The sequence below is a fragment of the Coregonus lavaretus genome (assembly GCF_964263955.1).
Source record: "Coregonus lavaretus genome assembly, chromosome: 20".
In the NCBI taxonomy this organism is placed as follows: Eukaryota; Metazoa; Chordata; class Actinopteri; order Salmoniformes; family Salmonidae; genus Coregonus; species Coregonus lavaretus.
The window spans coordinates 17,560,102-17,574,950 of NC_140007.1; the positions used below are offsets into that span (position 1 = coordinate 17,560,102).

At 43.4% G+C, this 14,849-nt stretch overlaps 1 protein-coding gene across 1 annotated transcript in view; it reads left to right on the forward strand.

Annotated features, from left to right (window-relative positions):
- The window catches only part of ccdc30 (coiled-coil domain containing 30), a 38,568-nt gene that overhangs the window by 19,868 nt on the left and 3,851 nt on the right, over positions 1-14,849 (forward strand). Inside the window, exons 15-26 of the mRNA XM_084184557.1 lie at positions 564-701; positions 1,170-1,363; positions 2,626-2,881; positions 3,116-3,238; positions 3,609-3,779; positions 8,539-8,748; positions 9,068-9,225; positions 10,941-11,106; positions 11,639-11,760; positions 12,132-12,273; positions 12,584-12,720; positions 14,668-14,791. Coding sequence (XP_084040683.1) covers positions 564-701; positions 1,170-1,363; positions 2,626-2,881; positions 3,116-3,238; positions 3,609-3,779; positions 8,539-8,748; positions 9,068-9,225; positions 10,941-11,106; positions 11,639-11,760; positions 12,132-12,273; positions 12,584-12,720; positions 14,668-14,791 — 1,941 coding nt within the window. The remainder of the gene's footprint in view (positions 1-563; positions 702-1,169; positions 1,364-2,625; positions 2,882-3,115; positions 3,239-3,608; positions 3,780-8,538; positions 8,749-9,067; positions 9,226-10,940; positions 11,107-11,638; positions 11,761-12,131; positions 12,274-12,583; positions 12,721-14,667; positions 14,792-14,849) is intronic.

Genomic DNA, 14,849 nt, shown 5'->3' on the forward strand with positions numbered 1-14,849 from the left:
TCTTTGGTCTTGGCCATGGTGGAGAGTTTGGAATCTGATTGATCGATTGCTTCTGTGGACAGGTGTCTTTTATACAGGTAACAAGCTGAGATTAGGAGCACTCCCTTTATGAGTGTATAACCTGTATAAAAGACACCTGGGAGCCAGAAATCTTTCTGATTGAAAGGGGGTCAAATGCTTATTTCCCTCATTAAAATGCAAATCAATGTATAACATTTTTGACATGCGTTTTTCTGGATTTTTTTTTTGTTATTCGGTCTCTCACTGTTCAAATAAACCTACCATTAAAATTATAGACTGATAATTTCTCTGTCAGTGGGCAAACGTACAAAATCAGCAGGGGATCAAATACTTTTTTCCCTCACTGTATATGTCAGGGGCCTACTTTGTCCCCTGATTACATCTCGCATGGATTTAACCTAAAGCATGTGGAAAGGTTACAACAGCCTACCTAATTCATTTGGAAATGCACAACAGCAAGTTATTTGTCCTTTGGTTTTATAGCTGTATTAGCAGCTATAGTTGTGTTTAATGATAATACTGTCATTGTCTGTCACCCCAAGACACTGCAGAGAGATGAGAGGGAGCTGAGGATGTTGCGATTGGAGCTGCAGGGCCTGCAAACTGAATGTCAACAAGGGAAAACGCTCATCAAGAGCCTAATGCAAGTTAAAGGGGAAAAGGGAATTTTGGAAGAGAAAGTGAGTTGAATTCACCAAATTGCCCCTGCCATCGGTCATCACTGAATACAGTCTGTACACCATTGTTATATGTTCATCAAAAACATAAACTTCACACTATAGGGCCAAGCTGAGATATACTGGGCTGACCTGGTTAAATGCTGAAACCGTGCTGAAAAGGAAAATATAAAAGTACGGTTTGGGCCAGCAAAGTACGGTTTGGACCAGCAAAGTACGGTTTCGGCCAGCAAAGTACGGTTTGGGACGGCCCTATAGTGCGAATCGGGCAGTAGGGTTCAGTTTGTGATTCATTTCAAATCCATCCTTCATTGTATTCGACTGCACTGATCAAGAGACTATTGCCGCGTAGGAGTGAAGCTACCAAACGGAAGACAATGCACTGACCTAATATCATTTTCTATTGATCTGAATGGACAACATGTCTAGTGGAAGTGAAAGTGTTTTTCATTCACTTTGTGCTCGCGGCAGGTGGCCCAGTTGGAGCGCGCTCAGAGCAGACTCCAGAGTGACCGGGAGCGCCAGACAGACAGCAGCCAGACTGAGAGTAGCCAGACCCAGGAGGACCTGAGGGAGAGCAGGACGCAGGTGGCAGAGCTGGGAGCCAAAGTGGAGCAGCTCACTTTGGAGCTCTCCTGCTTGGAGGAAGAGCATTGCACACGGAGGTCATTATCTAGACCAGTGGTCACCAACCGGTCGATCTTCTAGGCATTCCTAGTCGATCACCAAACATTTCTGTAGAAAAGCCAACGATAAAGACTTGCGCTCCTTTATTTTTATTCGACTTTGTTTTTGGCGGAAGGTGCACTTGATTCAGAAGCCCTGCACGCAGGTTAGGCACATTTTGAACCATTTCATTTGTCTGAAAGGACAAACTCTGCCTACCCGGCGGACCAGGAGAGCTGTGGCTAAATCAAGAGCGCCTACTGCGCTGGCCAATCGGATAGCTCAAATCACCGTGCCTAGTACAGCTTCCACGACCCCACAGCAAAGTTTGATACCAGAGAGAAACTGTCAAAGAATACAGCAAAGAGCTGCTCTTTTTATGAGTGAGTTCATGTTTACGTTTTTTTATTCAGCAGTGTCAACACTGTTTTTATAAAACATAAAACACGCTTCTCCCGACTCTCGCGCTGCAGCTGCACTGAATTAGTAGCCAAGTGTATCGATAGGCCTGCTCGTTATATTTTAATATCGAGGAATATTTAACTTTCTCTGGTCATAGGAACAACATGCATTTGTGCATGAGGCAGAAATAATGCGATGCGACTCGAGTTTCACTATCAGTAGGAGGACGGTGTCCCTTTGGTCAATAAAAAAATAAATATTATTTCAATTTATGCTCCGCTGTGCCTCGTAAGTTATACAACTGATCTGTTTTGTTGTCAAAGCTTGAGTTTTGAAATATAATATGGCCTGAGAATAACAATATTAGCAGGCCAGGCATTTAGCCAATATGCTGTGATAATGTATTAGGCCTACTGCACAAACGTCATTCCTACAGAACAGTTTTTATTAATGTTGCATAGGCTTACTTTTTTCATGTTTAAAAAATAAATAATCTGAGCGGTAGATCTCGGCTTGCTTTTTGACTGCGAAAGTGATCTTGACTCAGAAAAAGGTTGTTGACCACTGATCTAGACTTTAGACTGACTTTTCTTTACATAGTCATTTTGTGACTAGAGGATTTCTTTTTTTATGTGGTACACATGATTTACAGAGAGCCTTGTTGCGGCAGCAGTTGGTGTAATTGTCCTCTACAGAGTGCAGCTCTGTCCCTATGATTCCTTGTGCCGTTCCCCCCAATCTGCCGTCATCACACTCCCTCGTATGGCCTTGCGGTTGTGTACTGTTAGGTTGCCATACAGTCATGCATCCTAGTCAGGTCACAGTTCCCACGTGTCTGACTGTCCATGCCACATTTCAGGGATGAGATGGCGCAGGAGAGGAGGCGGGCCGCAGACCTCCAGGCCCAGCTGAGTGAGAGGGTCCGGGAGAAGCTGACGGCTGAAGGGGAGAAGGAGAGACTGGGCATCGAGGTACTCCGGCTCAGGGAACAACTCCAACTCTCCACCCAGACCCGGCAGGAGACAGCAGGGCTCACCAGGTCCAGACAGGACACCCCAGAACCAGACTACAGCTTCCTGCTAGCAGAGAGGACCAAAGATGAATGCCTCAACCAGGTACCTGGATAAGCATTCACATAGAAACACATGGTCAACATGGGGACTTTCATAGGGTCTTAAATAGAAAAACATCTGATTTATGACAAGCCAAAGGATGTATGAATATCAAATTGTTGCCACATACATCAATTTTCAGTAGATTGTTTATGTATCTTCCATATCACAGATTGTGTGTGTGTGTGTGTGTGTGTGCGTGCGTGTGCGTGCGTGCGCTCTGCGCTCCCCTCCTAGCTGGCGTCTCTGAAGTGTGAGCTGAGTCGTCTGCACGCCATCCTGGAGGAGGAGCGGCAGCTGGCCACTCAGCACCAGCTGGCCCTGCAGGCCCAGGTCAACGAGGCCCAGGCCCGCACTAAGGTCAGTACCCAATGTCCCCTCAAGGGCCTGTCAGTGTAACTCAATCAATACTGTCACGCGTAATCCACTGAACAACGATAAGCCAACATTACTCAACGTTATCCCTCGACGATAAGCCAATATTACTCAATCAAAATACTGTCACACCTAATGCACTCAAGTCAAAGAAACACACAATCTAGTCCCTAATATAAACACAAATATAAAGCCAGGGAAAAAGTGTTTCACGTGGCACTTATTGGCTGATATTCTCCAATAAGTTGGCTGATATTCTCCTTTTGAATGGTTTACCAAAGGTGAACCAGCCCTTCCAATTCAGTGGTGTGTCTGTTCCCCCACCCCACCCCCCTCTTCCCAAATGCCTCCCCAGTCCCAGGACTCCGTGCTGGGGCAGAAAGCTGAGGAGAGCAAGCAGCTGAAGCAGGACATCCAGAGAGCACAGAGTCTGTTCACCTCGGCTGAGAGGGAGCTACGCTACGAGAGAGAGAAGAACCTGGACCTCAAGAGACACAACGCCCTCCTGGACCAGGAGAAAATCAAGGTACACTTAACACAACCACATGTTCACTGACAGCCAATCCTAACTTTCACTGACAGTTTCACTTAGTCATGCATTGATGTCAATGGGACTGAGACTTAAGTGCTTAAGTGGAAGTTAGGATTCGCCTGTTAAATCGTACCACCATCGAGCCTAGAATACCTGCCATCATCTTGTCATCCACTTAACTTTTTTATTTATATATGTATATATATGTGTGTGTGTGTGTGTGTGTGTGTGTGTGTGTGTGTGTATATATGTTTGTGTGCGTCTGTATGTTGTTGTTTGCATGTGTATGTTGTTTGCATGTGTATGTTTTGTATTGTTAAAAATATATATATATACACTACCAGTCAAGTTTTAGAACACCTACTCATTCAAGGGTTTTTCTTTATTTGTACTATTTTCTACATTGTAGAATAATAGTGAAGACATCAAAACGATGAAATAACACATATGGAATCATGTAGTAACCCAAAAAGTGTTAAACAAATCAAAATGTTATATTTGAGATTCTTCAAAAAGCCACCCTTTGCCTTGATGACGGCTTTGCACACTCTTGGCATTCTCTCAACCAGCTTCACCTGGAATGCTTTTCCAACAGTCTTGAAGGAGTTCCCACATATGCTGAGCACTTGTTGGCTACTTTTCCTTTACTCTGCGGTCCGAATCATCCCAAACCATCTCAATTTGGTTGAGGTCGGGAGATTGTGGAGGCCAGGTCAGCTTATGCAACACTCCATCACTCTCCTTCTTGGTAAAATAGCCATTACACAGCCTGGAGGTGTGTTGGGTCATTGTCCTGTTGAAAAACAAATGATAGTCCCACTAAGCCCAAACCAGATGGGATGGCGTGGCGTATCGCTGCAGAATGCTGTGGTAGCCATGCTGGTTAAGGGGGCCTTGAATTCTAAATAAATCAGACAGTGTCACCAGGAAAGCACCCCCACACCATAACACCTCCTCCTCCATGCTTTATGGTGGGAACTACACATGCAGAGATCATCTGTTCACCGACACCGCGTCTCACAAAGACACAGCGGTTGGAACCAGAAATCTCCAATTTGGACTCCAGACCAAAGGACAAATTTCCACCGGTCTAATGTCCATTGCTCGTGTTTCTTGGCCCAAGCAAGGCTCTTCTTATTGGTGTCCTTTAGTAGTGGTTTCTTTGCAGCAGTTCGAACATGAAGGCCTGATTCACACAGTCTCCTCTGAACAGGTGATGTTGAGATGTGTCTGTTACTTGAACTCTGAACCCCCCCACCTTTTCACAACACAACTGATTGGCTCAAACGCATTAAGAAGGAAAGAAATTCCAGAAATTAACTTTTAAGAAGGCACACCTGTTAATTGAAATGCATTCCAGGTGACTACCTCATGAAGCTGGTTGAGAGAATGCCAAGAGTGTGCAAAGCTGTCAAGGCAAAGGGTGGCTATTTGAAGAATCTCAAATATAAAATATATTTTGATTTGTTTAACACTTTTGGTTACTACATGAAAACTGTGTGTTATTTCATAGTTCTAATGTCTTCACTATTATTGTAAAATGTAGAAAATACTAAAAATAAAGAAAATCCTTGAATGAGTAGGTGTTCTAAAACTTTTGACCGGTAGTGTGTGTGTGTGTGTGTGTGTGTGTGTATATACAGTGGGGAGAACAAGTATTTGATACACTGTCGATTTTTGCAGGTTTTCCTACTTACAAAGCATGTAGAGGTCTGTAATTTTTATCATAGGTACACTTCAACTGTGAGAGACGGAATCTAAAACAAAAATCCAGAAAATCACATTGTATGATTTTTAAGTAATTCATTTGCATTTTATTGCATGACATAAGTATTTGATCACCTACCAGCCAGTAAGAATTCCGGCTCTCACAGACCTGTTAGATTTTCTTTAAGAAACCCTCCTGTTCTCCACTCATTACCTGTATTAACTGCACCTGTTTGAACTCGTTACCTGTATAAAAGACACCTGTCCACACACTCAATCAAACAGACTCCAACCTCTCCACAATGGCCAAGACCAGAGAGCTGTGTAAGGACATCAGGGATACAATTGTAGACCTGCACAAGGCTGGGATGGGCTACAGGACAATAGGCAAGCAGCTTGGTGAGAAGGCAACAACTGTTGGCGCAATTATTAGAAAATGGAAGAAGTTCAAGATGACGGTCAATCACCCTCGGTCTGGGGCTCCATGCAAGATCTCACCTCGTGGGGCATCAATGATCATGAGGAAGGTCAATGACCTGAAGAGAGCTGGGACCACAGTCTCAAAGAAAACCATTAGTAACACACTACGCCGTCATGGATTAAAATCCTGCAGCGCACGCAAGGTCCCCCTGCTCAAGCCAGCGCATGTCCAGGCCCGTCTGAAGTTTGCCAATGACCATCTGGATGATCCAGAGGAGGAATGGGAGAAGGTCATGTGGTCTGATGAGACAAAAATAGAGCTTTTTGGTCTAAACTCCACTCGCCGTGTTTCGAGGAAGAAGAAGGATGAGTACAGCCCCAAGAACACCATCCCAACCGTGAAGCATGGAGGTGGAAACATCATTCTTTGGGGATGCTTTTCTGCAAAGGGGACAGGACGACTGCACCGTATTGAGGGGAGGATGGATGGGGCCATGTATCGCGACACCTGGAGGGGTCACCTTCCCTCAGTAAGATCATTGAAGATGGGTCGTGGCTGGGTCTTCCAGCATGACAACGACCCCAAACACACAGCCAGGGCAACTAAGGAGTGGATCCGTAAGAAGCATCTCAAGGTCCTGGAGTGTCCTAGCCAGTCTCCAGACCTGAACCCAATAGAAAATCTTTGGAGGGAGCTGAAAGTCCATATTGCCCAGTGACAGCCCCGAAACATGAAAGATCTGGAGAAGGTCTGTATGGAGGAGTGGGCCAAAATCCCTGCTGCAGTGTGTGCAATCCTGGTCAAGACCTACAGGAAATGTATCATCTCTGTAATTGCAAACAAAGGTTTCTGTACCAAATATTAAGGTCTGCTTTTCTGATGTATCAAATACTTATGTCATGCAATAAAATGCTAAGTAATTACTTAAAAATCATACAATTTTCTGGATTTTTGTTTTAGATTCCGTCTCTCACAGTTGAAGTGTACATATGATAAAAATTACAGACCTCTACATGCTTTGTAAGTAGGAAAACCTGCAAAATCGGCAGTGTATCAAATACTTGTTCTCCCCACTGTATATACATACACACACTACCGTTCAAAAGTTTGGGGTCACTTAGAAATGTCCTTGTTTTCCATGAAAACATACATGAAATGAGTTTGAATAGGAAATATAGCAAAATGCAGAGGAAATGTAGTCATTGACAAGGTTAGAAAAAATGATTTTTAATAGAAATTGTCCTGTTGTAGGAGGAAATTGGCTCCGATCAAGCGCCGTCCACAGGGTATGGCATGGCGTTGCAAAATGGAGTGATAGCCTTCCTCCTTCAAGATCCCTTTTACCCTGTACAAATCTCCCACTTTACCACCATCAAAGCACCCCCAGACCATGACATTGCCTCCACCATGCTTGACAGATGGCATCAAGCACTCCTCCAGCATCTTTTCATTTGGTCTGCGTCTCACAAATGTTATTCTTTGTGATCCGAACACCTCAAACTTTGATTCGTCTGTCCATAACACTTTTTTCCAATCTTCCTCTGTCCAGTGTCTGTGTTCTTTTGCCCATCTTAATCTTTAATTTGTATTGGCCAGTCTGAGATATGGCTTTTTCTTTGCAACTCTGGCTAGAAGGTCAGCATCCCGGAGTCGCCTCTTCACTGTTGACGTTGAGACTGGTGTTTTGCGGGTACTATTTAATGAAGCTGCCAGTTGAGTACCTGTGAGGCGTCTGTTTCTCAAACTAGACACTAATGCATTTGTCCTCTTGCTCAGTTGTGCACCGGGCCTCCCACTCCTCTTTCTATTCTGGTTAGAGACAGTTTGCGCTGTTCTGTGAAGGGAGTAGTACACAGCGTTGTACGAGATCTTCAGTTTCTTGGCAATTTCTCGCATGGAATAGCCTTCATTTCTCAGAAAAAGAATAGACTGACGAGTTTCAGAAGAAAGTTACTTTTTTCTGGCCATTTTGATCCTGTAATCGAACCCACAATTGCTGATGCTCCAGATACTCAACTAGTCTCAAGAAGGCCAGTTTTATTGCTTCTTTAATCAGCACAACAGTTTTCAGCTGTGCTAACATAATTGCAAAAGGGTTTTCTAATGATCAATTAGCCTTTTTAAAATGATAAACTTGGATTAGCAAACACAACGTGCCATTGGAACACAGGACTGATGGTTGCTGATAATGGGCCTATGTAGATATTCCATAAAAAATCAGCTGTTTCCAGCTACAATAGCGATTTACAACATTATCAATGTCTACACTGTATTTCTGATCAATTTGATGTTATTTTAATGGACAAAGAAATTGCTTTTCTTTCGAAAAGAAGGACAAACAAGGACATTTCTAAGTGACCCCAAACTTTTGAACGGTAGTTTATATATATATATAAAAAAAAAAATGTTTGCAATACAAAACATACACATACAAACGACAACATACAGACGAACACAAACATCTACAACATCACCCCTTCCCAGATCCACCTGCTCATCCACTTATTATCATTGTGTGTTCGTGTGTGTGTGAGAGGTAATTATCTTGACGACACTTTCATTTGGAGTTTCATTGCAAAGTCATTTTGTGCTTGGAGGTTTCGTTATGTGGACTTCTTTTCCCAGGTGTGTGCGGAGCTGAAGCAGGCACAGGCAAAGCTTTCCCAGGCAGAGCAGAGTGGCTCGGGGCAGGCTGCGGAGACGGAGCGGCTGCAACACAGGCTCCGAGAGCTGGAACTGGAGCTGGCCCGCAGCGGGCAGAGCCGCAACACCAACGCCAGCCTGCAGGAGGAGCTCCAAGCAGAGAGAGCCCGCGTCATCTCCGCAGACAAGAAGGTTCCTCAGTTCTCACTCAATTCTGAGCCAACATATTGATTGCTTAGCGATAGTGGAATATGGCATTAGGGTTTTTGATTTATCATGCTTTACAGAAACATTTGTCCTCCCAGAACACATCCTGCTCTTCAACAGTTTAAGCTAGACACACCAATCTAACGTTATAATATGCAGCCTGACTCAACTTAGTTTGCCTCCATTAAGGTGTTTTGCTAGTATTTATACTTTTTAAACTATAAAGTTTTTGTGACCCCCCCAAAAGTATGAATATTATTTCATGTAAGTGAACCCCTTGCTGTGGCCTGGCTGTGTTCTGTAGGTGTTGGAGCTGCAGCAGCAGCTGAAGCGTGCCCACCACCAGCTCCGTCTGGAGGAGGCCCGGGCTGGGGAGACCAGCCGGCTAGAGAGGGACAGTAGGGACATGTCCGACACCCTCTCCTCTCTCCGAGCCAGACAGCAGGAGGACCAGCTCCAGAGGTGATTACTAGTGTAAAGAAAGCAGCATTGAATAGCTGAATATCCCATTGACCCACATAAGTCTAATTTTCACTTAGTCTGGTTCCTCTTCCAGCTCGTAGTGTGTGATAGTGAGGGTTGGTATAGAGCCCCACAGTGGAGGTGTCATAATACCAATAAAACTTAGCAGTCAAACACCATCAATTTTTCCGTTTAGGGGATTTTAGAAACACTTAAAAAATGGGCTGTGTTTGTGTAGGCTTACCCTGGCGTGACGTTTTGATAACCATGTAAATCTCTCTCGGACAAGGTGACTCTTTTATTAATATATTCTGCTCTATTTACTCTGATTCGAAAATGATAATTAGCATCAAAGTAGACATCATGCAAAACTACAAATCCCTGCAAGCTCCTGCACGTCATCTCTAGCTGACACCTTTGCTATCATGTATTGTGCCAATTTAAAACTTGCACAAAACAGTTCACAGAATTGTCCATTTAAAGAAATGTAGCCAATTTATTCATACTACATGTAGCTAACATTAGATAGTTAATCCAGAGAGTCTTACCTTTGCCTCGATTTGGCAGTTTCGTCCAGATCATCGTGGCATTTGGAGTTCTTTATGATAGCCACATTAGCAGTTAATTAGCATTTCATTTTGGGGGCTAAGTACAGGCGAATATATTGGTAAAAGGAACCTTGTCCTAGAGAGATTTAAAGGCGCTGCATGGTCAATCCGCTGTCTGCATTGGCCGTGCAGAATTTACGGTGATATGTCCTCTGCAGAAATCAGGGCATTCATACTGTACTTCTTGTGCTTCGCAGAGCTGTTGTCAAGGAAGTGAGTTTGTGTTTATACAGGAACTCCCGCCCTCACCTACCGTCAACCCAAAATCAAATAAAAACCTCTATGGAAAAAATGAATGGTGGAAAAACGGTTGGAACCATTTCCCTGTTTGACCGCTAGGTTTTATGGGTATTATGTTTCATACTGTGGTACTCTACAGTCAGAGAATAATAGTCTGCTGAGGCACACCAGCGCACTTTCCAAATACACTACTTTGGATCTTTTCTCTCTCACTCACTGCTATATTGCTTTTACCATGTAGCCCTTAAATATCATTGAGTGAGCTGTAGGACAGAAGAAAAGTCCTCCAGGGCTCACATTGAAAAAGAGACTCATATTCTCAGTCAAATTGTATTAGTCACATGCTCCGAATACAACAGGTGTAGACTTTACCGTGAAATGGTTACTTATGAGCCCTTTCCCAACAGTGCAGAGTTAAAAAGTAAGAAAAGATAGTAACACAATAAAATAACAATAACGAGGCTATATACAAGGAGTACCGGTACCGAGTCGATATGTAGGGGTATGAGGTAGTTGAGGTAACTGAGGTAATATGTACATGTAGGTAGGGCTAATAGTGACTAGACAATCAGGATAGATAATAAACAGTACCAGTAGCATATGTGAAAGTGTGTGTGTGAATATTTTTGTGTGTGTGAGCGTATGTAGTGTGTATCTGTGTGTTGGAGTGTCAGTGTAGTATGTGTGAGTGTGTGGGTAGAGCCAGTGCAAGAATATCAGTGAACATAAAAATAAAAAAAAGGGGGTCAATGGAAATAATTTATTTTAAAAAGGATGCCACTTTTAAAAGTACCATCACCTAACACCGAGTGCCTGATCTCACTATGGCTGTATCTCATGTCCCAACATCGCCGCCCCCCTGAACAGGAAGCTGTTGGAGCAGAGGGAGGAGGAGCTGCAGCAGCAGGTGCGTTCTCTGAGGGGGAAGGAGGCGTCGCTGGGACGCAGCAACTCCGAGCTCAGACACCTCACACAGCAGCTGGAGACACGCCTGGCCGTGGTGGAGGCCGAGCATGGCAAGGCCAGAGAGGAGGTCAGTAGATACTGGGCCCAGACGTGGGTTCAAATACTAGTTGATATTTTTCAAATACGTTGAGCGTTTGCTTTAGTATGTCTAGAATGCCAGGTGGGTGGGGTTTGCCCTTTTGGGACTTCTCTATTGGTTCCATGGCAACAGGGAAGCTCACTCAAGCCCAGCTAATGTTTTTTGAAATGATCTCAAGTAGTATTTGAACCCAGGTCTGCAGTACCTACAGGATCTACCTCTGAAGCGAGTTTCCAATCCCATAGCTCTGTTACTTCTCTCTGCCCTCATTCACCCTTACTGGGTCTCTGTGCCCAGACAGGTGGAAACCATTTGGCCAACACTTTAATGAAGCTAATGTTTTGATTAGTGTATGTATTTTTAAAGACTGAGCTTCATGTTAAAAATTAAATTTTGCGACTATTCGAATCAGATAATTTGTAGAATTTGATATTCGTCAATTCGACTCCATGGGGTCAACCCTAGTAATAGGAATACAGATTGAACGTTATGTTTTGGGTATGCATGGTCTGGTATGCAGCAGAGAGAGAGCCAGAGGACGTGTCTTCAGCTGGGAGAGGAGCTGGTGGCCAGTCAGCAGGAGAGTGACCGGCTCCAGGAGGAGCTCCAGCAGGTCATCACGCAGCTGGACACGCACATCAGGTCAGACCCTGTTCATCGAGTAGCCTATAAAGGGATTTTCACACTACTGTGCCAAACCAAACTGAACAGGCCTGGCTACGCATCCAACCACAGTTGCTGGAACTGTGCTGAAAAGGAAATATCAGAGCCAGCACAGTTTGGTTCGGGTCGTTTGTGCACGATAGTGTGAAAAGGGTATATGTAATGAGCACATTTGTTCACACACACACACCACCATCCTCTCCAGCGACTTACTGTACACATACACAAACATTAAGATGACTTCCTCCATGAATACCATAAACACTATAGACTATAATTAAACTATATAGACATCAATGACACATCATGAACGCTCCAACATCTCTCCCACCTCCCCGTTCCACATACAGGAAGTACAATGAGAAACAGTCACAGCACAAGACCAAGCTGAGGAAGGCCAAGCAGATCTTCCTGAAGGCCACGGCCCAGAGAGACCGCACCATCCAGAAACTGGAGAACGACCTGGCCCTGGCCTCCAGCCTCTCCCACAAGGTCAGTCTGTCTGTCCATTTGTCAGTCATTTCATTGGTTTCATGGTTTGTTTCATGAATAGGGACAGGTACAAACACATTGACACATTGATGTAACAATCATCCGATGCTCTATGTTAATTTTCAACATCCCTAGATGGGCTTGTCTGCCCTTGTTGAAAGAGTGCCATCTGTAGGGCATGGTGTCTGTTGTGTCTGAGAGGGCATTGAGATGTGGCATGAGCAGTTGCTGTAATAGGAATAATAATGATGATAGCCTTGAAGGACTCTACCCCTCTCTCTCTTTTGTCTCTCATCCTTATGGTATGCAGGAGAAAGACTGGATCAGGACAGTTATGGAGGAGAATGAAAAATTGCTGGTAGAGAAGAGAGAACTTCTGAGGAGGATGAGCGAGGCAGAGGAGATGGAAAGCAATGGCCTGAGAAAGGCCTCCAATGTTCAGCATAGGTACTGAGTACTCTATCTATGAGTTTGAGTGTGGTTACATTTCTCCAGCCCCATTCCTTATTTTTGTAATAAGTAGTTAAAGCAAGGTTGGGCTGCCAAATTAAGGAGTGTGTCTTTAGGGTAAGGGTTAGTGCTGATGTGAATGTGTTCGCCACACGCAACTCAGGCTATAACATAGTCATGGGTTATCACATGGGTAAAGGTGTAGTTCAGCGAAATTAGGGAAAGTTCAACAAAACCAACGTGTGGAATTCAGTCACTGCTTCTCCATAGACTGCTTTCAAGGTAAGGAAACAAATATCTAAATACTGTAAAAGTTCAATTAAACGCGAGTCTCAAATAGCCGCCTGTCTCTTTTTAATAGCCACGCAATGGCACGCATTTTAGCAAATAAATACCTGTTTCAAATAAACACTGGGTCTAAATTAATTGTTTACGAGGTTTAATGTTTGATTTGTTACATTAAATAATTCAGTAATGACTCGAACATTTTTACAATCATCCATTTTTATCGTTAGTAAGAAACTGCTAGCCATTGGCTGCCAACAGCTGATAACTGCAAGCTAACTGGCTAGCAGAAAACAGTCAATAACTTAGAGAGTACAGACCCCCAGAAATAGGCAGATCGCCCTCTAGTGGCAGAAGTAAGAACTGCCGGAAATGCACAGTCAGAGTCAAATTATTCTGTCAAGGAAAAGTATATTTTTTTTTTATGGCGGTATACTAAGACAAAAGAAAAGTGACATTAACTAGGTTTTCATTCAATTGGCGACAGATTTTCATGTGAATCTTTTTTTTAAAGCATAAAGAAAATATGGGCATTTTCCCACCAGTGGTGTTTCCACCAAACAGACTGGTTGTGGATTAGAAATCACTGCGTGATGACAGTGCAGACAAAATATATTTTTTCACTTATGTTTTCATGTACCGAATAAAATCTAAAGTTAAATATCTTTCCATCGCATTTTCAACTCTACCGATAGTTCTGTCACAAAAACTGTTGCGTTAAATAGCAAATGTGCCTACCATGGTCTTGAAACGTGTGCTCTAGCCAACAGGTCGCAGATACCGTTTGGGTAGGCTGTGCAGGTAGTCTACATGATGAGATTATTATGGATAGCCTAAGAGTGATAATATTTTTATTTGTCAAATGGCAGTCAAGCATCGAACATGTCACTAAAATAAGACCCTAGATATTTATTGGAAAGGAGCATCAAGATCACCATGCACTTTCACCACCCTGTGAAGTTCATCGTGACTTATTTCATCTGTAGCCTAGTCAACTGCACGTTTTCCCGAGTCGTAACAGGAGGACCACACACCATATCATCGCGTGCCTCAAAGTTGACTTCTATATGATTGTTATTATTTCAATATTTGCGCATAAAGGCGTTTCCACCACCATTTCTCGCATAACCATGTTGAACAAACAAATTAACTTCCTTTTTCCATCACAGCTGTTGTGATTTTTGACTCGCATAAACTCTGGATGGAAACGTGGTTACAGTGTGTAAATGATAACACATTAGTGCAGGAAATGAAGAAATGTATTAAAATGCTGGAAATGAATGCTGGAATTAAACAATTAACTATGCAAATGACCAAAAGCTGTGTGCATTAAGGAAATAGATGCCTGGCTCAAATAGAAGTTTGTCTATTTGACTGTTGTGTTCAGTCATTTAAGCAAATAAACTCCCTGGCTATTAATACAAGTTTTACAATATGTAATTTCGCCGAAGTGTCCCTTTTTAAGGTATGTAACCATACAGTACACAATATACTACTGACTGTCCTCATGTTCAACTGCATAGGTTTATTGTGGTCCATCCTTTGTGTAGTTACATTACTTTTAGAGAAGGTATGTAGCCAGAGCTGGTAGAACAGTGAAAGTAACTGCAGAGCTGTGTTGCCCATCTCCTGTCCACACGGATCATGTGTCTCTTTCAGGGTCAACTTTCTGGAGGTGGAGAACAGACAACTTCAGGAAATAACTTTAAAGTTGGCCAATCAAGTCGGAACACTAGAGCGGGCTCTGAGGAACGTCCAATCACCATCGCTCTGCAACATAGAGGTACCAATCCCATGGTCCCTGACATTGGAGCAAAAGAGCATCATGTTTTCCTAACACA